This window comes from Ctenocephalides felis, unplaced genomic scaffold, assembly GCF_003426905.1.
Source record: "Ctenocephalides felis isolate EL2017-DRISC unplaced genomic scaffold, ASM342690v1 CF-g0.4_SCAFFOLD_01886, whole genome shotgun sequence".
Taxonomy (NCBI): domain Eukaryota; kingdom Metazoa; phylum Arthropoda; class Insecta; order Siphonaptera; family Pulicidae; genus Ctenocephalides; species Ctenocephalides felis.
Window position 1 is genome coordinate 24308673 of NW_020538040.1, and position 24975 is coordinate 24333647.

A 24975-nucleotide genomic window follows, 5' to 3' on the forward strand; every position below is an offset into this window, starting at 1 on the left:
TTAACATAAATTGATGCTTCAATAGCATGATGAAAAAAACAAAACTCTGGAAGCAATCTTGTCTGACACATTTCCAACAGATATCTTTGTTGTATTCAGATGTTCATAGAATTATACAAATTTAACATTGTTGATATTATACCGACAAAAGAATTATGACATGACCTTCGTTTTAGAAGGTGCAATCATTGCACCATTTTGTAAAGATAAACAATGACATGTTTTATATGAATTTTATTTTGAGAAATAAATATAACATTTTGCTTTATTGAAAACATGTACATGTTTAAAAATCTAATTTAATCAGCTAAAATAACAATTTGAATGTAAATTAGAATTACGATATTCTAAAATCTCATGCCAATAGAAGTTTTATATAAAACTAAAAAGTTTAATGGAAATGAAAGTACTACATACATGTGAACTCATAAATTAATGAATTAGTTAACATAAATGAAAATGTGCTTGTGGAGGAAGCTCGATTCCGATACAAATGGTGGCTTATAATGTAAAATTATCAGTCCCCCCTAAAATAAAAAAAAATTGTTCACAATTTGTGTTAAAACACAAACTGCATCATAAATTAATGCAAGACAAAAAAAAATAAAATAAAAATTGTTAATAATCGGAATAATACTTGCTAAAACAAGAAAATGATAATAGTTGAGCAAAGTATCTTGAATTATGAAAATTGTTTTAAATGGTAAAATAATTGAATTAAATAAAATAAACCGAATAAAATACATACATGTATGTATGCACAAACAAAACATTGCACCCATGTACATGTATATATTTGTATCTGTAAAAGTGCATTTATATATAAAACCTGTATTTTAATAAAAATATTTGTCAACACCACGAGTGTTGAAAAATTAATAACAGAACACTGTTCCATGGTGTACAGAAATACAAATGTAACTTAAAGAGAGATATACTTCTCATAATGCAACAACACAAGAAAAAAGCAACAAGAGAGTGTGATACTTTATAAGTAGTTAAACCTGAATGGCAAACTTGCTAACTTGATAAAGTTAAACTCTGTAAACTCAGCCTAACTTACTAATTTTGTTTTAAAGAATTTTTGTTTGTGCATAGAGAATCGTCTTTAATATGCCCTACAGATTCAAGTTAATATTTGTTGTTGTTTTTAATGAAAGTTAAATTAGACAAATAGTGACAGTTTGGGTGTTTATTACTTCTTTTTATTCTTGTTATTGGCTCCCCTCGGGGGAGTCACAGGCCGGCCTGCATTCAGGCCTCCATATTGGAATTTCCTTTTATCAGCAGGTTTCAATATCTGGAAGGAACACATAAGTGTCTCGTCTACAGACATCATAGCTCCTAAAATGATTTTCAAAGAATTAATTATGAAATAAATAGTATATAAAATAAATTGTATAAATAGTATATAAAATTAAATTCGTTATTTATGTGTCTATGACAAATAGAAAATATTATACTAACCCGCATTGTCAAATTCACCACAATAATTTGGTGCACTGAATAAGGTTACCAACTGCCTCTTAGCAAAAAATTCATAACCATCTTCAACAACTTGATGTGCCCTACATATCAGATCAAAATCATGCTTGTGTAAAAACTTCCCAACTACCTAAAAATATGAATTTCATGTAAATACAACAGTTAACCTAGCATGAAATATTCAGATAAATACATTACATACTACTAATCACACACTGGCAACAATATAATGATATTGGGATATCAAGATTAAAAACCAGTGCACCTTATGCAAGTAATTGTGACAAAACTGATAAACATTTCAGTGTAATGCGATAAACTATTGAATAAAGATTTGGACATCATGTTATTAAGTTAGAGCCCTACAAATTGCATATAGTGTAACATTTGTATTGTTTATAATAAATTTGGCAATAGATGTTCTAGTTAATATTTAGTACATCATATGCATATAAATGTTCTGGAATATTTTTGAGGCCTGCACTATTGTTCTCAAGAATATCCTGCATCAAAATATGTACCTATCCAACATATTTAACAATGTAGTTTTTATTTTAATTATCTGTGATGAACTCACTTATCAAACTAAAAAGACCCACAAGTGCTATGAAATGTGAGTTTCAATTGTTATACTAATAAGAAATTATGACTATTGCAGAATGCAATACGAAAATAATCATAATTTAGAGTACAAGATTGAAAAAAAGCTACCTTGTAAAATAAACTGGCAAAATTTACCATATTGTGTTACTATTACTGTAGATTAAATTACGTACCTCTGCTCCAAATGTAAAACTAACACCACGATCATTTTCACCCCAGCCCATGGTGTCCTTGTCGGGATCTGACCATAGTAGATCGCACAGCAAGCCTTGATCAGGTACATCTGTCGGCCTCATTATTCTTCTGATTTGTTCCATAGACTGTAAGTCAGGTGACAATCCCCCTAAAAATAATTTTATATCATATTGATATCTTAAAGCAAATTCCAATTAAACTTCTACCACTTAATAAACTATTATATATACACATTTTCTTTGTTTTGCAAAAATTCTAAATTCTCAAAAAAAGTAAAAGTTATATATAATTTTGAAGTTACATTATATCCAAGTAATGATATTAAAAACAACGTAACATGTGAAATACAATCACAATTGCTTACCATGACAACAGAAGATTTTCTCATCCACAATTGCAGCAACAGGCAGGCAGTTAAAGCAGTCTGTGAAGGTTTTCCATAATTTTATGTTGTAGCGTCGTTTACATTCATCATAAAAACTGCAAGCAAACATTCATGTCAATGTAAATACTAGATTTTATTTAAAAGCATGTAAACATACCCATAAATCCTATTGATGCTTGCACATTCGTGGTTACCTCTGAGCAAGAAAAAGTTTTCTGGATACTTAATTTTATATGCTAACAATAAGCAAATTGTTTCTAAAGACTGTTTACCACGATCAACATAATCACCCAGAAATAAATAATTTGATTCTGGTGGAAATCCCCCATACTCGAAAAGTCTCAACAAGTCGTAATATTGACCGTGAATATCACCTGAAATCAATTGCACAAATTGAATTTCCACAGTTATATATCATTATAAATCTTTGGAGCAACAAATAAGAAATAATCAAGTGTAAGCCAACATGTCAAATAATGAAATACATAAGTGATAAGCATTTGACAGATTTTTTTTCATTTTGACACCAATACAAATGTAATTACCGCATATTTTTAATGGTGCTTCCAGTTCCAGTAAGATTGGTTGTGATAAAAATATTTCCCGAGATTTTAGACAGAGCCCTCGAATTTCACCTTCTGACAATTGAACATTTTTACCTGGCCGAGCACCTCGAACTGAAATTAAACATACAACATCATTATTACCAAAACTGCATTGATTGACACATTAATATTAAAACAAAACTCTCGAAAAGTATTTTTTATCGGGCGTTGGCAAAAGGCGGCCATTGACAGTTTACTTAAACGAGAGCCAGATATAAACACATTTCTACCTTCTAAGAGACGTGAGATTATGCTATCAATGTTTAATTTATCGGTCTCAGCCATTGGACCGAACTTTTATAATAACAACACAGTAATTTTTTATGTCTAAAACGTCTTGGAACAATTGATCAAGTTTGATTGAACTCAGCTTTTAGGAATATTGTCACCACAAAACAGTAATAATGGCCGACTTTCGTAAGACTCTGGAGCGACGTTGTTCAGACTGCAAAGTGAAACCTACAATTTTAACGCGGCTGAGGTTATCTGATTTGCCAACATAGTAACAACGAATTTGAGCACGATTTTCAAAACTAAAATAATAAACATCGACGAAATAATGTTAAGAATTATAAGCACATACAATTTTGAATAAAAACTACAAATTTTGAGGATAATAAAGAAATCAAACTGGTAAAAATATTTCTAAAAAAAAAACAAGAAACTTTCTATTTAACCATAGATAAAAGAAGGGTATATTTAACTATCCTGTCAATGCAAACTTCATCATACACCAAGTCAGTGATTTCCAACCTGTGGAGCTGTCGCAAGAGCGGGATGCAGCGGTTTCCAAAATATTATCTTCGAACACAAACCGAAAAAGTCAAATTGGTGATAAAAAAATGAATAAATGAATAGTTTTTTTTTGTAAATATATTTTAACAAAATATTGTACATTATTTTGTAGACCGTTAAATAAATTATAATATCAGTTAAGTGTTTATTGCATAATAAAATTAATTATAATATAATTTAATTATTTGAATTTTCTGTATATATTATGTATGAAATGTTATTTATATCACAATTATTTTTATCTATGGAAAATTAAATTATCAATACATACAAACATTTGTCTGAAGTGTAAAATTCCGATGTCTATCAAAATAAGTATCTATTATTTGTTATATGTGTGAGAGAGAAGAAAGTGCCTAATGCTGCTTTTAAATATTTTTTGCACATTTTAAAACCTTAATAGCAAATATTTGTTATGGCATTCTGTATACAAATAATAATTAATTTGTACTCCTTCCATTTTTTCATATGCAATTAATTAATATTTAATAACAAATAAATAAAAGATTAATAGTAAATTAATAGGAAATAAAAGACGAGCATAGTATACAAAATTTTTACTTCTTAGGTATAAAAGATAATTAGGTATATAATTAGGTTTAAAAAATATATAAAATTTATAAAAAAATACTGATAAATGCATTGAAAAACGAAATATGTTAAGTGAATAACATAGAAAATTTGTGGTTTTAATTTACTTTATAAAAACAATGACTTTAATCTCAAAAACTGATCTTTTTACATTAACAAAACAATCCTTTCCCATCCTATTTTGCACCTACATAAGATTTTGTGATCATTTGTAGGGCTGTAATAATCAGCAATGAAAATATGCATTTCATTTCATTAATATTGAAATAAACTGATGCTCTTTATTATCTTTCTCTTCCTTGTTAAATAATGGCACTTATTCCTCTTAATTATTCAAACTGGCAAAGCACTGTGGACTACACAAAGGAATACTGTTCTTTACCATGAATCTTCCTCCTAGCAGAGATTTGTTACAATTTCTTCCAGCACAATTGAAGCAGTATGTATGCCAGTGAAGCGATGACCATGCAACCCCTTGCTCATTTGCAGCAATTGGTTTTTGACAAGACTGACATTTTTCAGCCTGATAATTCTCATAACAAGGTAAACAAACTGGTTGACCGGATTTGTCATCACTCACATAATTCTGGTCAGCCAATGGAGTATCACAATGAAAGCAACAGAAGTGTCTGACATGAAAACTTGCATTTTCCGCAACTGTATACTCTTTTGTAAATATCAATTCATCACAAGCCTTGCAACGAGGTATTTTTAAAATGGCAGCAAAATCTCTAGCACAATATATATTACCTTTATGCAAAAAATAAACTAAATCAGCCAACAGTTCATTACATGAAAAGCAAACAAAACATTTTGGATGCCAAGCAACTTGTTTTCCATTTTTTTCTGTTTGCACTACTATTTCGTTAGAATGAATTTGTAATGTGCAACGCTGACATAATATTGAAGGTGTATCTTCTCGCGAGGAAATATGCAGTTCCTCAAATTCATTTAAATCTATTAATTTTTCAATACATTTATTATCCACGATTTGCAAGGGTTTACTTAAATTTAATGAAGAAGGTTTAATGGATTGTGATATATTAGCTGCTAAACCATTCTCAATCTTGGATAAGAATGGGTGATTTGAATAGTTAATTTTAGGTGGATGATCATTATTTTCAGAAAATATTGGTATTGTATCATCATTGTGATTATCCGTTTGTTTCTCTATATATTCAGGATTTGTTGTTACATTTGTAGATGAAGTCAAAATATCTCTACTTGAAATGATAGCAAAATTATCTGTGTCGGTTTTAAATGCATCGTTTTGTAAGTACTCTGCTCTGAATGCTTTTATAGGATGTAATAGTAAATCATTTGAGTAGTCTAATTTATTACTATCTAAATCTTCAAATAACTTGTCATAATACCAGCCATGTAAAACAGCACTCCGAATTGATTCTGAATTGATTTTCATTGGTATAAGCTTATCTTTTGTGACCTCACAAAGAAATGGGCTGTTGATAAAATCGGGACTGTTTAAACATGTTTCTTGTTTATAACTTTTTGAAGTATTTTTATTTATAAGATCATCTTTGTGAACATCATATCGCACGCCTTTGACTAACTCTGAACACAAAACTTGTTGAAGAATTTTGTCATTTTTAATACTTTCGATAAAAGGCATATTTTGTATATTTTCTTTTTCCAAACTATTTTGTGGTATTTGTTTAATTTCATGGTTTACAATATGGATTTTAGATGCTTTTTGTAAACCTAGGCGTGTAACATAACCTTGGCCAGAATTAGACATTACTTTCGCAACATGTTCTTCAAATAATATCTTCTCAGTATTTGTAAGATTGTGACAAAGATTGGGATCTAAATCATGTGGAGGCACTTGATACTCAAGTTGTTGTTTTCTGTGAAGAGCAGCAGCAGAACCTGTGATTGGAATGTTATCTTTGCCCAATTGATTCATATAATCAATAGCCTGTAATAGAATTTATATTTATATGATTTAAACCTTATTTTAACAATCTTGTTGATACATATTCGATTTATGCTGTACCATTTCTGAAGATATATTTGGAGGCACCCAGTCTAAGTGTACAGCCTGGTTTTCCAATGCCTTTATCTTGAGATCTATTTGAAATTCATAAATAAAATATATTATTTGCAATTCATTTTCAACCTCAATATTTATAAATTAAAATTCTGTAGTGAGCTATTTATTATAAATAATTTGATCTACATAATTTTATATTATAGAACAAAAAGTGTTGAAATATTTCAATAGGCCAAACTTAATGCCAGCAGATCATATAAAATCATAATAATTAAAAGAAATCTAGTCAGCGTATAATTTTATATATATATATATATATATATATATATATATATTTATATATATATAATAAATATGTATTACTCACAGGCAGGCTTTGAACGTATAGCACCAAGAATTTCGAATTGAGCCCATCCAGACAAATCTTCATCTGGCACATCATGTTGATCCTTTCGGCATTTACAATTCCTACATAATTTTCTCCAAAAGTGTAAATCCAACCCAGGACAATCTTTCCCTAGAAAATTGAATATTAAATGACAAACTGAAAAATACAAATTCAAGTACATACTATAAGTATGAACTTAATAACCATGACAGTACCCATGATAGTCCTGAAACAATTCCATGTAACAACTCTACACCATCCGGACGCATGCATACAAATAAAATATTGAGCTATCATAAGCACAAATATTGTTATAATAAATTTTGCACATTTGATATTAATTAAGTTACATTTGAATTAGGTGACCAGTATGAAAAATTAATTATCTGTGTATAATAATGTTATTCATGTAAAATGTTTTTAATTATTGATTATAAATACTACAATTTAATAAGTGATTAATTTTCCACATACCACATACATTACAAGAAGCACCAGCTCCTGTTTCATGACCTATTTTGGCTTTGCTCAATATTTCACGTCTAGTTTCCAATTTAGAAAGCCATGCTGGGGCAGATGGAATTTCGATAGAAGATTCTGCCATTTTGCTAGAGATTTAAATGAAAATTTTAAATTCTACAACACATTATTATAACATTTATCAACATATGAAACAATAAGGCATATGAATATTAAATTATTTATTATTTAAATAAACAGTAACATTTTACATGAATAATCTAATGCTACTCATTACCATTTTTTCATATTTTGGCTCGTATTAGGAATGTTATATTAAACGTCTAGGATAAACATCATATATAAAGTATGTATTTATGTGAAGGTATAAAAGTAAAATTTTAATTGAATGATAGATTTCCTTAATTTGTAAATATAACTAATAGATTTCAATGCTGATGTTAAATTCCTGATAAAATATTTCATGACTATTGTAATACTGCCTTTTTCAATATAAATATCCTTAAGAATTTATACTGTTTATTATAAGTTTATAATATAAATATATATACATAAACATTACACAAGGCAACACAAACAATTTCACATTGAACACAATAGAAAAAACAAAATGGAACAAAAATTTATAAACAACCTCCGAGCAATATAAAGATGATTAGTAATGGTAATAATTTCAAAAGAAATATTATAAAGAAATTGAAGATAAAAGATATTAATAGATAGCTGACTAAATGCAGGGATAAATAAAACTTATAATATAGAATGAAATGGATATATATGTATATGTATACCAGGCATCCCTGCCTGACTGGGATGTGAAAATATTATGTCAATTGCTAAGTATTATATAAAATATAGTGAATAACATTGTACATAATTACACAAACATGTAATTACACAAAAAACAAATAATGATTAAAACTTGAAATACCTCATTGTTGCTCTTATGAAATGCAAATATTAAGTACAAGATATTAGATCTCAAAAACATATTTCACCTTAATAGTGAGTACAACAGAAAAAATATATACATAAATATCCTCAGAATTTTTTGCAAAAGTGAACCATAACAAAATTGATACTAATGTTTTTACATTACTTATTACACTTTACTTTACATACCTGTTTATAAAACTATAAAATTATCAGCACAATTACTAATGAGTGAAACAAAAGCTACAAGTATGATTAAATATATAAAACCATAATTTTAATAATCTCTTTCATCAACGCATGACTCATCCCATGTTGTTCTTATCAAAAGCGATTTGACGTTTGACGTTCGTTACTTTTTTTTTGACAATTAGCCTCGCACTGATTGTGAGTTGACACAAAATTCATAGTACATAATTTATAATTTAAACGCAGTTTAAAAATTAGAAGTGAATTGAATACACGTATAGCCTTGCTTTTTTATTTATTATCAATTAAGAATGATTTAATTTATTATTTTTGTCACACAAACAAACGTGAAGTTATAGAATAAATTGACAGCTTGAAAGTACGACAATGTCGTGTAGTTTTCTATAAACCAATTGAAAGTTTATTGTGACTGTTTTCTTTCTGTTTCGCAAAGGAAAAATGTCAAGTCATAAGTATTTGTCAGATACAAATAATTTATTTGAGGATGTCGACGATGAGGCGTTTCTTAAAAATTCGCGTGTCCCCTCTGCGAGCAATGGCTACCACAGGGTAAATGGATCATATCAGCAATACAACTCCAATTTGAATTATAATTCAGAATGTGGTGTACAAAACGATAGACAAAAGCTCATTGATCAAAAGAAAGCTATTGAAGAAAGAACTATTGCGAGCTCTAGTCGTAGTATAGCTTTGTTAAGGGACTCTGAACAAATTGGAATTGCTACTGCAGAAGAGTTAATAAGGCAAAGAGAACAACTCGAAAACTCTAGCAAACGTCTAGATGAAATTAATACTACATTGAGATTTAGTCAAAAGCATATAAATGGTATTAAATCAGTTTTTGGAAGTTTAAAAAACTATCTGTCTGGACAGAAGGATGAAAGAGGGGCTACTGCAAATGCTAGCATGAAGAGTAGTTTATCTGACATAACTTCTGAAACTAAAAAATTAAATTTGGATGTACACTCTTCACCAAACTTGCACAATACTCAAAGCATACCTGCTGGTAATTCTTTCCTTTTTCAATTATCATGTAATAGTTTTATTTTGCTTTGAGACAAAAACTTTTATAGATTGTAAGTTTACAAATGGTCACCTTTATTTATTCAAAATATGTATAAAAATATTAACTGATTAGATTGCAAAATTTATTTTGTCAAACCTGTGCTCATGTAAATATAATGGATTTTACAAGCCAGCAGTACAATATTTTGTTAGTAAATATAGCACGAATGTAATTATAAAATTGAAATGAAACCATAATAAAATAAATACATAACTATTTTATCATCTTAAACCTTGATCAAATCAAAGAATTGTTCAATCCTCGTAATACAGGTCATCACATTATATAACTTGAAACATCTATGCTTTTTTTAGAAACAAGGATTCAGCAAAGTGGCAGCAAACATATGAATGCTATCTTAGAAGCAAACTTAGAAGAAATGTCTGGCAACATTAATCGTTTGAAAGGTTTAGCAAGAGGGCTTGGCGATGAAATAGATTACCAAAATGATCTTCTGGACCAAATTTCTTCTAAAACAGAACATGCCGATCTTGCATTGGGAAAACAAAATAAGGATATTACTAAGTTATTGAAGTAAATGATTTTATAAATTGTTTCAATTTGGCTGGTTTATGCTGTGAAATCATTATTGTAAAATAAATAAAACATAATTATAAGCTACATATTATAAATGAACACTTTATAAGGTCTGTAAATTTAATTTTATATATTAAGTAAATAAATGTTAGATACTACATATCATAGTTTTATATATAAACTCAATTTCATAAATGTAATAAATGGAAAATGATTTGTTCAATCACTGTTAATAATTTAATTAATTATAAAAATACAATGCTTGTATAAAGATATGATGTGGAGTCAGATCGTCTCTGGGATTATTTGTGACTACTACTACAGTGCCACAGAAAAATTATGAACTTTCAAGAGCAGCGTAGAAGTTTGCTGAAAGGATATGGGCGCATTGCCATACAGAATCGGCCCCACCCTGGTATTTAAATAATTTATACGCCATTTTATAGGTCTATTTGATAAAAACCGATATACCAATTTTCAACTTTGTACCTCATCTTATGGCCGAGATATCATTGAAAATATGCCAAAGTGGCCCCTTCTTTCAAACTCACTTTTTGGCGTAACCATAAAAGATATCGAAAAAATTTTTTACGTGATTCTACTCACATTGACTCAGACCACATTACGTAGAACAATCGATTCCAAAAAATCGTTTACTATTAGCTGAAAAAGACAAAATAATTTTTCAATTGATTATTTCGGGTAGTGCATTTATTTGGACCACTTTCTAATTAGCGTTATTCGAAAGCCTATTGTTTTTTCTTTGAGTACTGCAAATATTATTCAAATCAATTTAGTGGAACACATTGGAAATTTGAAAAGAACAGAGCAAGTACACCCGCGCGTAACGCTAATAGTACCCTGCAATTGCATAGAGTTCGTTCGGACGCAAAACAGTGCGCGATGCGCCGAAACGATTCTTAAGAAATTCTGAATGCGAAAATATTTTATAGTTATATATGTATATATACATATGAAATAATGATATAATGAAACATTTTGGTTTCAACAAACACAAAAAAACTTTTTTTTGAATGATAGTTGTAACATTGTGACAATAAAGCCCTTATTGTGACCATTCTTTATCAGTACTACAATTTCATTTGATGTAAAAAAATATATACCTCTAATAAAATATAGCTGAATGTACTTTGTATAGTTTGCTATGAAAAATAAATAAAAAAAATCATGTAGAAGCTTTTTGTATAGTACTTCAGTAATTTACAAAAATTATTACTGAAAGTATTCTAATAATCATTATTTTTATAATATAAAATATATTAATTAATTTATTTCGAAAATTATATTGTTTATAAATATAATATTTGTATCTTTTGCGTGGTTTATGCGAAAGATCGTGTTTTTTTAACTAATTTTGTATTAGCTAATTCGCATCTACTTATAATATAGTGACATTTTAAATGCATTTAATTTCAGTATATATTTTTAACTTTCCGCAAGTAAGTTATTGTAATCGTTCAAAAATCGCAATCGAAAATCTTTGCACATCTTCACGTTTCGAAGGTTTCTGAACATTTTGGAATACAATAGAAAAAATATATATGTGAGTATTTGTGTTATATTTCGTGTATGAATGATGTAATGAACATTCGATTCCTTTTGATGAGGAGACGTACTGATTAGTTTTTAACAAATACAAGTCGGAGATACGGAGCAAAGATAGAAACCGAGTTTTCAAGAGAACGAAAAATCCGATTTAAATGAATCAAAAAAGCTTTTGCTTTTTTGGACGACAAGATTGTTTTTTTTTTTTTTTTTTTAAAAAAACATATTTTTTTTAATTCTCAAAAATTATTATCGAAAATAATTCGAATCAAATAAATGATTTTAATTTTGCTATTCAGTTTATGCAATTTCTAACTCCGCTTCATTAAGTTTTGTTCATTCACTTTTCAGGCTAACATATTTAAACGCCATCGTTCAATTTAAGAGCACTTTTATTTTGTCTATAAATTCGAATAATAAAAGTTACAGTATTTATAATAATATATTTGAAAGCATTCAATATTCTTATTTCATTATAGTACGGGAAGTACCAGTAATTTGCCTTAAGGCACGATACACCACTAGTTTTAGTGATTTAATTAATATAGTAAAACTAATAATCTCGAAAAATTTCAAACTCCGTGAATTTATACATATATAACTAAAAAAAATAAATATTTTCGCATTCAGAATTTCTTAAGAATCGTTTCGGCGCATTGCGCACTGTTTTGCGTCCGAACGAACTCTATGCAATTGCAGGGTACTATTAGCGTTACGCGCGGGTGTACTTGCTCTGTTCTTTTCAAATTTCCAATGTGTTCCACTAAATTGATTTGAATAATATTTGCAGTACTCAAAGAAAAAACAATAGGCTTTCGAATAACGCTAATTAGAAAGTGGTCCAAATAAATGCACTACCCGAAATAATCAATTGAAAAATTATTTTGTCTTTTTCAGCTAATAGTAAACGATTTTTTGGAATCGATTGTTCTACGTAATGTGGTCTGAGTCAATGTGAGTAGAATCACGTAAAAATTTTTTCGATATCTTTTATGGTTACGCCAAAAAGTGAGTTTGAAAGAAGGGGCCACTTTGGCATATTTTCAATGATATCTCGGCCATAAGATGAGGTACAAAGTTGAAAAATTGGTATATCGGTTTTTATCAAATAGACCTATAAAATGGCGTATAAATTATTTAAATACCAGGGTGGGGCCGATTCTGTATGGCAATGCGCCCATACCCTTTCATTATCATTTACCAATAATTATTCAGAGAAAACATTTATATTTTATGAGTAATTAATAGTTTACCCAAAAGTAAAACATCACTATGAGAATACTAATAAAGCAAAGATGTTATCAAATAAACTGCAGGCATAATTTCAGTGTCTTTATTTTAAAAGACAATAATCTTATTTAACACTCACAGTTCGGGACTGATTCAAAAACCAATCTACCAGCAAACCTGTGTGCTGCTTTTTATGGAAACGTACCTGCTGTGAACTTGATATTGTGTATGCAGTGCAATGAAGAGCATACATTTACTAAAATAATATCTAAATTTATTTTTTGCAGTTGTGTTTAAAGCAATTTCAAAATATGTGGAATAGTAGATTGATTTCAATGTTGTAATTAATTATTGTTGACAATTTTGTTATTTCAAAGAAATGAATTACAAATCAGAAAACCGTATTTAGAAAGAGATTACATAATAAAAAAAAGGTAAAAAATACTTTAATATAAAATATCTAATAGTAAATTTTGATAATACAAACATACAATATTTGAAATAAGTAATTATATCAAATTAATGCAACAAGAAAAAAATAAATTATAATTAATTTATTGATGGGAATGTGATAAAATGAATAAAATTTTACTTTGGAAAAGCTCGGCAGGCTTCAAAAAAATATTCAAAAAACTGCATTGAGCCCAAAGACTGCTGGTTGCTCATCCTTGATATATTCTATTCGACGCTTCAATATGAACTGAGTCATTGTGCACACAACTGTCTAGTGCCGAGTGATATGCTAGACTTACCTTGTCCCCTCATAGGGACAGCCAAGTGAAAAAGCCCAAGGCTAAATAGATTATAAATCAATCTTCATTCTAGTAACATTTTGAGAAGGTTGATGCCACTCAGTAAAGAATAAAACAAAAAATGAAATTCATTTTTGGCTTTGGCTTTTTTACTTTAAACATATAAAAGACAAAAATTAAACAATAGAAATTAAATCTTAAAATTAATTTGATTACTAAAGTTATATGCAGTAAATATTAAAAAGAAATTGGTGGCAATGTAAGTAAAATCAACTTCGATCTCTTCATAGAAAAAAGTTATCAATTAACTTCACCAATCTGAAAAAAAAGGAGTGTTGAGAAATGGTACATTGAGTGTTGTATTGAGCTATTTACTACAAATCCTTATCCGCCTTATCAGTGTAACAGTTTCTTATTTTTAAAAAAATGATATATAAATAATTATACCATTAATATATATACATAATATATAAATATATTGACCTTGACAAAAAATAAACGCGATGAAGCTAATTAAATAGATAAACATGTAATAAAACATGTTGAGTAAAAGACCACAAAATTAAAGAATGATTAAAAATGGATTTTCCAACAGTTTGATGTCTTTTCTCAAAAATTCTTAAATCACTTAGTAAAACATCATTTTATTTATATAAATTAAGTGAGAAACTTCAAATATCTTACAAAACATATTTTTCTTGCAATAACCTCAACTAAAAAAATACTACTTTGGATTGATCTAGTTTATAGTCACATTCTTATACAGAGGCTATTTTTTTACCGTTAATATCTTCCAGATCGTCCACTCCTTGGATCACCACCTTGAGAATCTTTACGTGAATTACGGTCTCGGTCGCGGGACCTGGAGTCGCGCCTATCACGCGATCGAGAACGACGTCTACTTCCACGATCTCGTGAACGGGAGCGTGATCTACGAGATGAGCTCTTGCGCCGTGAATACAAGTAGCTAAAAGTCGATTCAAATATGAGTAAAAATTTACCATATTCATTATAACTATAATAGTCAATTGGCAAATATTTAAAATAAAACGTAAATGTTACCGTCTCAATTCCCTTGAAATTGGTTTTAAGTGCATGAAGTTGCAGAAACCAGATCGAGTACATTCGCCCATCTCATATTGACGGCAACAAGCTTCTCGGAAATCAGTTACAGGTGACAATTCAGAGTAAACAGGTCTTCCACCAAACCATCGGTTGTTTAAATCAGCAGCGGCTCGTTCAGCATCTTCTTCTCTTTTAAACTACAAAATATATGATGCAATTTGTACTACAGATAAAAATAAATGCTTGCATGATAAGCAATTTACTTCAAAATGGTCTAAAACAAGTACAGTAGAAGTTCCTTATTCGCGCTTCCTATATACGCGTTTTCGCTATTCGTACCAAAAAATTTGTGACCCAATTTCTATATTCGCGGCTAAAAATTTATATGTATCGAACCCAAAATTCTTTGCCTTCATTTTGAACTAATAAAGAAATCTTTGACATAAGCTGCCTTCGCCGCTATCGGTGTTTTTGAGAATGTAAACTAATGGAATGAAAATAACCTTATTTATTACACAATGAATAAAATTTAAAATATACAATAGTAAAATTGGACTCAAATCGACATGAAATCTACATTCCCAGCCCATTGAAGAAGAGCAATTCACTTCAATTGCTTCTAAAAGCATAGACATTTAATTTGCAAAATCTTAGTGAAGAATTACAAAAGAACTGTGCAATTTCTATATGGGCATTGATCTATATATGTAAAGTGTTATTTTAAGAAGCAAATTACTGATATGACTGAGTATCAGTTTGAATTAAGGGGTTAGGGGTACTTGGAATTTTTGAAAAATCGATTTTTATTTTTTTTTTGCATTTTCATTAAGTGTAATATCTTGAAAATGTTCTCTGAAAATTTCAAGTTGATCCGATGATTACTTTTTGAGTTATTGGACTCTTACCAGCGCGCTGACGTAAGTGGAGAGCTCGATACTTATACTCAAGATTATTCTCCCTCACCTCCTGATGTTTTAAAAGCTTTTAAACCGATTTACGACGATCTCAGCAATAATAATTTACTTTTAAGATGTGTAGTTCAAGATTGAATCCATAATCAGAAAAAATTAAGAGCTTTAACCAACTAGTGTAAAAAATATGCCTAGAAACCGTGAATACTAGTTCTACTATCGTACAAATTGCTGATTGCATATACATAATCATTATGATTGATTATGGATACCCTAGGACCTAATTGTGGGTATAATTCTTATTAGTATGCTGAAAAATTGGATGCCGCACGTGTGAAAGTGGCAGATCAGCGCGCCAACAAGAGCACTCGGGAGGCCAGAATGCTTCATAGGCAACAGCAAATACAAATTTTGGAAACTTGCACAATGACTGATGAACTATTATATGGCCCAGAAATAGATGACTCGGTTTAAGTAATTCAATAATTCGAATTTCTGTACGTAAATCCAATGTGAAACTTTAAACGCGTTTTTCTCAAAACTATGTTTTTTGAACCGGTGACCACTGTAACTCAAAAACCGCTTAGTAAATTTTAATGAATTTTATACAGCTTTTAGAATACATAATAAACTCGGGCCTGATCGAAGGATTTTTATTTTTTCAAAAATTTCAATTTTTTAAGACCAATTAACTGTTGATTTTTTACCCAAAAATCTAGATTTTTTTCCTGATGCTGCCATTTTGTTACTTTTTGCAAAAAAAAGAAAACCTTCGATCAGGCCCAGGATTATCTATTTATAAAACTATTTTTTTATTTGATTGATTTTAGATGAATCTCTAAGGAGTTATGATGGTCACCGCCAGGACCGTTTTTTGAAACAGGGTCAACAAAAATAGCTATAACTTTGGGAATATTTATTATTCTTTTCTAAAATTTTTGTTACTTCAAGTCAAAACATTGTATAATAATGCCGTATTAATATTTTTGTAAAAAAACATCGTTTAATAACAAAAAAAATTTTTTTGAAAATTCTCATTTTTTCGTGCCTCCAAGTACCCCTAATCCCTTAAAGAAGCAAAACAATATTACAAAGTTCTTCAAATCATTGCCTTAGCTTCAACAAAATTAATCAAAATGTACAAAAACTATAATTAAAAATGATATTTGTTTTAAGTATAAAAGACCTCATATTAAATTTAGTTATCTAACATTAATATAAAACTTTTATAAATTGACTTATTTTAATATGGGATCTGTTATACATAAAATATTGCATATTAAATAATAGTTTTCAACAATATTTATTTTTCTGTATTGTGTTGCCTTGGAACGTATCCCCTACAATTCCGTATAAAATGCCATCCTGCCATTTGCAAATTCTTTATTCACGGAATTTTCACGGAACGTATTCCCCGCGAATAAGTAACTTCTACTGTATATAATTACTTTAAAAAGAGTATTGTTCCTTACTAACTTTTATACTTGTTTATCTATCTATGCTTACTGAAATAACACAAAAGATTTAAAAAAATATTATTGTTAGTAAGTAAGGCTATATCATGCTACTGTGCTCAGCAACAAGAATCAATTATATGAACTATTTAAAAAATTCATGAACAACTCATTGTATGAACTAGAGATGGGTAACTCATTCCGATATAACTCCTTCCTCGGAGTGAATCCGAGCGGAGTTGTATCGAAGATTTCGTCATATCTGACTTCCCTAAACTGGTACTAAATCTGTTAACATGTATAGACATTTGCTTCAGTTTTTTTTTACTAATATAAAGATTTGCGTCGAAAGAAGAGGTTACTTTGTCGTCTCACAGAAAATGTTATGTCTTTCTAGAAATAAAGTGTCCCAAAATAATGCAATTTTGTATTCTGCATTCTGTATATGATAATCCTTGTACGTAAATGCCCTCCTTCAAACCAGCAGAGAAAAATTTAGTGTTATACTATTACTTTTGCACTATTACGATTTTACAATAGTGTAAAAGTAATAGTATGCTGATCGAACTATCTGACATATGTACAACTAATTTTCGAAAAGAAAATAATCGGAGAATGTGAAGTATTATTTTGTTAAAAATATTATACATGTATTAATAAAAATTTGTTCTTATTTCATACATGAAATTTATAGCATTATTTTCGAATAAATATAAAAAAATATAATTCCGTTTTTTTTGTCAACACTGCAAAAAATATAAGCCATTGATTCGATCGTTTGACATATTTTTACAATGCAACAATTAATGGTAAATTTTATTTAATTTACTTTATTGAGATTTATTTATTCATAAATTATCATCTGGTTGCCTAGTTGCCAAGTTGACCTTTTGAAGCAAAAGAATCACCCTGATATTTCAACATTTTTATTGCCTCAATTTCGGCATATATAGTTTGAGATTTGTATGAATATTGAAATGCATAAAATAGTAATTTTTCAAACACTTCGCAAATCCTTAGATTTGTGAACTACACATTATAAAACACAAGTGTGTCGAGTATTAGGTTTCAAATTTGTTGAAGTCATGGAGTTGTTAAGCGGATATGACTCCTCTCTGAAGCGCAGTCATATATCTTAACCGATCCCGCTTCGGATATGATAAGCAAATCTCTAGTATGAACAAAACTGCTAGAGAGCTCATTTTTTTTCTCTGGCAATTTAAATTAAAAATTACCCAAAATATATTCAAATTCATAAAAAACGTCTGGTTAAAATAAGGCAAATGAAAAGTACTTGATCTAACATTTGATTTGATAATGCATATGAAACAGACCCAGAAAGTTTTTCATCAATATGAATTATTAATGTTGATAATGAACATACTTCAAAAACAGGTATTTAAAGCAATAAACTAAATTAGGCTTAACAGTAAACTAAAATACCTTTATGTAGACATTTCCAACTAAATGATCACCTAAATTATCACAAACATTCATTTCCTCGATTTCTCCATACTTGTCCTCACACTCAACAAAAACATCTTCAAAGAAGTTGTCATAATGCTCTTGCATCTCTTCGTCAGAAACATTGGCTACCACTAAAATAATAGGATAACAAACATAAAAATAAGATTACAAAAATAAGAAAATATATACAGTGGTACCCCAACATAACAACATAATTGGTTCCATACCCATGCTCGCATGGCAAATCACTTGTATCTCAAAACAAGTTTTCCCAGATACATTCCCATTAATTTGTCCCAGCCCTATTGTTTTTGTTAAGTTTTTCAATAATAAACATAAATTTTCAAGATAAAACAATTATTTATGAAGCTGAAATTCAAATTCTGCAAAAATATAAATTAATATATGAAAAATGAAATAAATCATCGTTGTTTAAAAAAAAAAACTATCCAAAGCGCATTATTTTTTCACCATTCATGATATTGCAAAATGAAATTAGATGTGTTTATGTTACAATGCTGAAACTTTTGCAACTTTTTTGAGGTGATTTTTATCCATTAACTTTTTACCAATCAGAGCAGCTTCTAAATTATTTCAAGGTCCTTTAGCTGGAGTTATACATTTTATCAACTCTTTCTGTTGACAACAGTACATAATTACAATGTGTTACACTCGTACATCATTGCCATCCTCATATTTTTCAAGTTTTATTTAAAAAAACATAGTCATTAACTATTATAAAACAGCTAAAATATTTCTATGATAGCCAAATCGTTGTTACAACTGATTTGAATTTCATATTTTCGTTTCGCCATTAACGCATTTTCTAAAAAAAACTTCTATTTTACTCGCTCAAAGCTCATATCTCAAATATTGCTCGTACGACAAAGAAACGAATCGCACGTTTGGCGGCCCGTATCTCGAAACACTCGTACGTCAGGTCACTCGAAAGCCGGGGTACCACTGTATTAATAAATGTAATGAAATGTACATACAATGACTTCCATCGGCAGATTTGGCAGAATTTTGAGGATTCACATAGAGGTTCTGCAGCAAGCAAGTTTGAGAGAAGGTAGGCTTATTGTGGATTCTAGAGCATCGATCTCCATGTCTACAAGCTCCGATTTTGAAATAAAACGAGCAGTTTACTCTGAAAAACAAAAATAATATCAGAATTCGTTATTGTATATGCCGCATCAAAATTTTCTTACTTGTCTTTCTCTGTTCCAAAAATCGAAGCCAAATACTCGGCCATTTGTCAGAGTTTTCAGGCACCAGTGGAATTAAATAAACCGAAGTAAATAATAACTTCACTAGCTCCGAAACGCTATATAAACACAGCAATAATTATCATTAAAACAAAGATGACAGGTTGCACCGCAGCCAGGAAGAGTAGAACAGTAGAACCGACTAGAAAAGTGTTACCAGACTACGACACTTTTATATTGTACAGGTGGCGCGAAAACCAAAACTGTTTCAAATGCATTGAACATAATAAGCATCATTTATCTATGATAAGAATATGATAAGAATGTGTTTGAGCATAGATAAAAAAATGCGTGTTTGAGACAATTGTGAATCGTCACAAACTAAAGCAGCGTGATTGCTTTGAAAAAAAAGTTCAACATTTTCAAAATTCTCAAAAATCAAATTTAAAAAAATTCAAATCAAAGTTTTAAAAAAAATTAATCTTTTTTTAAAAAAAATAATTTTTGGTACGGAAAGTTATAGCAATTTGCCTTAAGGAAAAAATTTCTATTCCATGTAATTTTCTTTCCAAACTTTAAACGCATTTTTCTCGAAATAGTGTTTCCAAAGTCGGTGACCAACATAACTCCAAAACGACTGATCCCACTAGTCTCAAATTTTAGCACGAGCTTCTTAAATATATATATTTCAGTGATGAATGGAAGATTTTTCCGATCCGATATATACTTTTATTTTTATAAACAATTTAAAGTCAAAATTTCGCAAAAAAACATTTTTTGTAAAGAAGCCACCATTTTGTCAAAAAATATTATTATGCACATTCCTTCGATTAATCACTAGATTTATCATTACTTTAATGAAATCTCTTTGGTTTTTTAATTTCAGATGATTTAGTACAGAGATAGAGTGGTCACCGCAAAACTTGTTTTTCAAGAAGTGCTTCCGGAAATCAGCTGTAACTGTTTTATTTTAAATAAATATTTTTGCTCGCAATTGTTTTTAAAACTAATTAAAATATGCCTTTATATGCGTATAAATTTTTGTTTCAATAGATTGAATAGTTTTTACAGAAAAAAATCTCAAAAAATCGCTTTTTTTCGGCATTCTAACCGTATATAACCCTTAAGGCACGTTGGCATACACTACTAGTTTTCTCTTATGTTGAATTTTCCTTTGCTTTTCTTTTTCTAAACATACTAAATTTTCCTCGCTTTGGAACCTATGCCAAAATCAGTATAGTTTTGCTGTTATAACGACTGTCACTACCGTACCCTGACAATCGTACGCAGTCTCCATCACTTTATTCTTATTGGCTATGTGCGAAGGCATGGAAGGGGAAGTCAAATCGACCGAAGCGTTCGTAGTGGCTAACTTGGAGCACTAAAAGGGGCTATTATAAACAAAATTTTAAACAAAAACACATAAAATATTTATTTATTTCAAATTTAAATAAGATAATTAAAAATGAACCACCATGTCTGTTGTGTAGTGGGTTGTAGAAATAACCAGCAAAAAAGTGACTGCAAATTCTATACATTTCTACAGCTAAGTGGAAAGAAATCAACGGGAAAAGTGGATCGCAGCGGTTAGAAGAATAAAGTAAGTATCATAACCTTATTGTTATAGAAATACAATTTGGAGTATTATGAATAGTTGTAAAATTGTTATGTTTAGAAAAAGAAAATTATAAGTCAATAAATTGTTGTATTATCAAAATTTAATGCTTACTAAAAATGTTTGTAAAACAATGCAATTAATACAAGCCTGAAATAATGAAAAATACATATTTATATATTGTATATTGATTATGTATAACTATTATCTATATATTAATTACATTTTATTATATAATAATTGTAATTTTATGATTAAAAGAAAAATAAAAGTTATCACATAGCGAAAAATGTTTATTTTGCAAACAGTTTAATTAATACAATGCTGAAATAATGCGAAATATATATTTGTAGTGTTGATGGATCACCGTGGGTTCCCAAGCCCTATGATCGCATTTGCAATGAATCGGTCGAGGTATTGAGTCCTACCTACTTGTCAACTTGGTCTTGTCTTTATAATAATGTCTAAACTAGCTGTAAGTGGAATTCTGTCTTAAGGCATTAAGGCATCGTGCCTTAAGGCAAATTGCTGGAACTTCCCGTACCAAAATTTATTATTTTTTTAAAAACGATTGACATTTTTTAAACAAATTTACTTCAAAAAAATAGATTTTTGAGAACTATAAATTAAACAAAAAATTACTTTTTTTTGAAAAAATTTTTTTCCAAAAAAAAATCTAATTTATTTTTTTTTTTTTAATTTTTTTTTGGAAAAAATAATGTTTTCTTTATTTTGGCATATTTTGGAAGATCTTTTTTCAAAGCAATCGTACTGCTTTAACTGCATAAAGACAAAATGTCAAAGCGCGTAAGCGCCGCGTCGCCGTCTAACGAATAAATATTGGTACGGAACCCATAGGAATGCAAACAAAATTTATACTTATTGTTAAAATCTCTATAAAATATCTGATAATTTGATGTGCATATGTCTAATGATCATTTTTGACCGCCAAATGGCATTTTTTTTTTACTTTTTTCGTTAAATCTCCGAAACCGCTAGACCTGCCTTTATGAAAATTTGATCAGTTCTTCATCTTGTTAATACAAGTAAAATGTTTTTTGAATTATTAAAATCGGACGCTCCGTTCTCTTAAAAACTGAGTTACCGTTTTCGACACTTTTTGCCCCGTATCTTTAGAACGGCTGGACCTGCCTTCGCCAAAAACTAATCAGCACGTCTCCTTATCAATACGAATCGAATGTTTTTGAAATATTAAAATCGGTTGATCCGTGTTCCCGAAATCGTCGACGAAAATTTGTATCCGCACATACATACACACACATACATACATACATACACACACACACACACACATACATCCATTTTTTCTAAGGTATGCCAAAATGTTAAGAAACCTCTGAAACGTAAAGATATATAAAAATTTTCATTTTCGATTTTTTTGCGATTACTATAACTTACCCTACGGGAAGTTAATTATGTCTTTATAATAGTGTCTAAGTCTTTAGTTTGACCAAAAAAAAAATGAGTAAATTAGTTTATTATTTACTTATTCTATTGATAAAATACTATTTATCATTATTATATTGTTTTTATTAAGAACTATTCCGAGATTATGACATTAGCTTTGAGGCACTTAACCTTAAATTATTTACTGCATTTCTTTATTTAATTTAATCTCATTATACTTAACTATGTTTTAAGTACGTTGAAGTAAATTTAATAATTCCAATAAACATTCAGCGTTCACATTATTACTGTATCTTGTTTATTATTATTTATAACAATTATTTAATATCTTTTTTCTTTAACAAACATGTAAAACCCATGAAAACCACACACTGATACCCCCAATTAGTTCATATTTATTACGGCGCTGCATGGGCGCTGCAGTCACGCTCGGAGCGAATATAACTTTCTACATATTGTCTTTCCCCAAAATGTAGTATGATTATAGAAATCTGTCAATGCACTACGTGAAATTTATATACTAAATCTGAATTTGAATAAGTTATTCAGTGCATATTGTTCAAGAGCAATGCATTTGAGAGCAATTTTTAAGGAAAGATTATAAACAAATATTAAACTCCAACATACAGAAAATCATAATTTATCAACAATACTGACGTATCACAGTAACTAACATAAACATTTGATAGTATTTTTACATCTGTTCACTGCGCCTGATTCTTGACATCTAAACTGAACTTAGTAAGCGCGGGTGTTGTACCCAAGCAATAGGCCCTGGAATAATTTTATTCATTTTTTTAAACTGAAATTTGAATTTGAAAATATTTTTTACGATTTTTTTATAATGTTATTATTACGGGTAATATTGCTGTTATCGTTCACAATTCGAGGACAAGAAATTATTTGGCCGCATTTAATTAGAGATAAGCCCAAACGAAGTGCAGATTTCTTTTCGGGTAAATTTCATCGATTCGGACAACAACCTAAAAATCAACAAGGTATCCTATTTGTTCAGGAAGGAAGATCCAGAATCAAAAAGGACGTGTTAACGGAACTTATGGAAACTGGTGAAGATTTAGATGTTGGAGTCGATAAACAATTTGCAGATTTTGAAGATTTCAGCGAACATATCCACTATCAACCAAATATGGAAGAATTCATGAAGCCAGAAGATGCGCCTTCATCTCCGAGTAGAAAACGCGACTATTTACGGAGGTATAACAAAATGGTCGGTTTTGATATTGATAAATTAACTGATAAACAAATACTGTCCGTAATGGATCGTTTGACCGATGAAGAAAAGATGACATTAGAAACTGCGGTAAAATCAAATTACGAAGCAGATTATGAGGAAGTAAGAAGGAAACGAGAGGAATTCATAAAGGAGGATCAAGAAAAAGATTACTTTAAAGCTGGTGGTGCGATTCATGTCAATGTTGTTAATTATTTTTATTTTAATTTCTAAATCTGTTTATAAACGATTATTTTTAATATAATTATATGATATTTATTATATGCCTCTTTTATCTTTATAAAATCATGATTTTATAATTAGGTTATAAATAAACTGGCCTTTGTGAATATAATGCAGTTTTGCCACCAAGAGAAACTCGATCCATATACGTATGTTGGTTGTATACGTAAATATACATATTCTTGTCTATATTTATTGGTGGTGTTGAACGTCATCTCCCATAGATATATAAGTATAAATGTTCTCCACAATATCTCGTTGCGCTGTTGCGCACTAGAACGTGGGCACACGAAGAAAACATGCTTTGCTCCATAGATAAGTAAACATGCTTTGCTCCTTTAATATCTTCTGAACAAAGCTGATTTATCTAGGAAATTTATCTAGGGCTGATACTCCGGTGAGTATATATATATATTATATATATATATATATATAATATATATATATATATATATATATATATATATATATATATGTGTTCATTTATGTGAGCATAGAAGAAAATTTTATCTTGCGCCGAC

General features: G+C 29.4%; 4 protein-coding genes across 4 annotated transcripts; 1 reads left to right on the forward strand and 3 right to left on the reverse strand.

Annotated features, from left to right (window-relative positions):
* Positions 1–267: 267 nt before the first annotated feature.
* On the reverse strand, positions 268–3927 carry LOC113377333 (serine/threonine-protein phosphatase alpha-2 isoform). The gene is made up of 8 exons (XM_026617616.1): positions 3504–3927; positions 3214–3345; positions 2826–3042; positions 2648–2763; positions 2262–2431; positions 1468–1615; positions 1200–1344; positions 268–527 (listed from the first exon to the last, which is right to left on the reverse strand). The coding sequence occupies exons 1-8, from the start codon at positions 3556–3558 to the stop codon at positions 518–520; spliced, it is 993 nt and encodes a 330-aa protein (XP_026473401.1). The 5' UTR covers positions 3559–3927; the 3' UTR covers positions 268–517.
* Positions 3928–4696: 769 nt separating this feature from the next.
* Positions 4697–8808, reverse strand: LOC113378079 (testin-like). Its single transcript, XM_026618590.1, has 5 exons — positions 8661–8808; positions 7533–7666; positions 7038–7187; positions 6674–6747; positions 4697–6595 (listed from the first exon to the last, which is right to left on the reverse strand). The coding sequence occupies exons 2-5, from the start codon at positions 7660–7662 to the stop codon at positions 4985–4987; spliced, it is 1965 nt and encodes a 654-aa protein (XP_026474375.1). The 5' UTR covers positions 7663–7666; positions 8661–8808; the 3' UTR covers positions 4697–4984.
* A 134-nt stretch (positions 8809–8942) lies between these two features.
* Positions 8943–10390, forward strand: LOC113378080 (synaptosomal-associated protein 29-like). Its single transcript, XM_026618592.1, has 2 exons — positions 8943–9687; positions 10062–10390. The coding sequence occupies exons 1-2, from the start codon at positions 9120–9122 to the stop codon at positions 10283–10285; spliced, it is 792 nt and encodes a 263-aa protein (XP_026474377.1). The 5' UTR covers positions 8943–9119; the 3' UTR covers positions 10286–10390.
* Positions 10391–13973: 3583 nt separating this feature from the next.
* LOC113377536 (splicing factor U2af 38 kDa subunit-like) lies at positions 13974–20050 on the reverse strand. Its single transcript, XM_026617886.1, has 6 exons — positions 19941–20050; positions 19725–19879; positions 18706–18860; positions 14895–15094; positions 14614–14799; positions 13974–14150 (listed from the first exon to the last, which is right to left on the reverse strand). Exons 1-5 carry the CDS (start codon positions 19982–19984, stop codon positions 14616–14618), a joined length of 738 nt encoding a protein of 245 aa, XP_026473671.1. The 5' UTR covers positions 19985–20050; the 3' UTR covers positions 13974–14150; positions 14614–14615.
* Positions 20051–24975: the final 4925 nt, after the last annotated feature.

Bases quoted from the DNA above. Each gene is read 5' to 3' on its own strand.
- LOC113378080 (XM_026618592.1), top strand. From the start codon at position 9,120: ATGTCAAGTCATAAGTATTTGTCAGATACAAATAATTTATTTGAGGAT. The intron at 9,688-10,061 runs GTAATTCTTTCC...TGCTTTTTTTAG, and splicing joins TACTCAAAGCATACCTGCTG to AAACAAGGATTCAGCAAAGT.
- LOC113378079 (XM_026618590.1), bottom strand. From the start codon at position 7,662: ATGGCAGAATCTTCTATCGAAATTCCATCTGCCCCAGCATGGCTTTCT. The intron at 7,188-7,532 runs GTATGTGGAAAA...TCAATTTTCTAG, and splicing joins TGCTTCTTGTAATGTATGTG to GGAAAGATTGTCCTGGGTTG. The intron at 6,596-6,673 runs GTACAGCATAAA...ATTCTATTACAG, and splicing joins CAAATATATCTTCAGAAATG to GCTATTGATTATATGAATCA.
- LOC113377333 (XM_026617616.1), bottom strand. From the start codon at position 3,558: ATGGCTGAGACCGATAAATTAAACATTGATAGCATAATCTCACGTCTC. The intron at 2,432-2,647 runs GTAAGCAATTGT...AATTATTTTTAG, and splicing joins GAAAATCTTCTGTTGTCATG to GGGGATTGTCACCTGACTTA. The intron at 1,616-2,261 runs GTACGTAATTTA...TCATATTTTTAG, and splicing joins GTTTTACATTTGGAGCAGAG to GTAGTTGGGAAGTTTTTACA.
- LOC113377536 (XM_026617886.1), bottom strand. From the start codon at position 19,984: ATGGCCGAGTATTTGGCTTCGATTTTTGGAACAGAGAAAGACAA. The intron at 15,095-18,705 runs GTATTTTAGTTT...TATATTTTGTAG, and splicing joins TTGGAAATGTCTACATAAAG to TTTAAAAGAGAAGAAGATGC. The intron at 14,800-14,894 runs GTAACATTTACG...ATCGACTTTTAG, and splicing joins ATTTCAAGGGAATTGAGACG to CTACTTGTATTCACGGCGCA.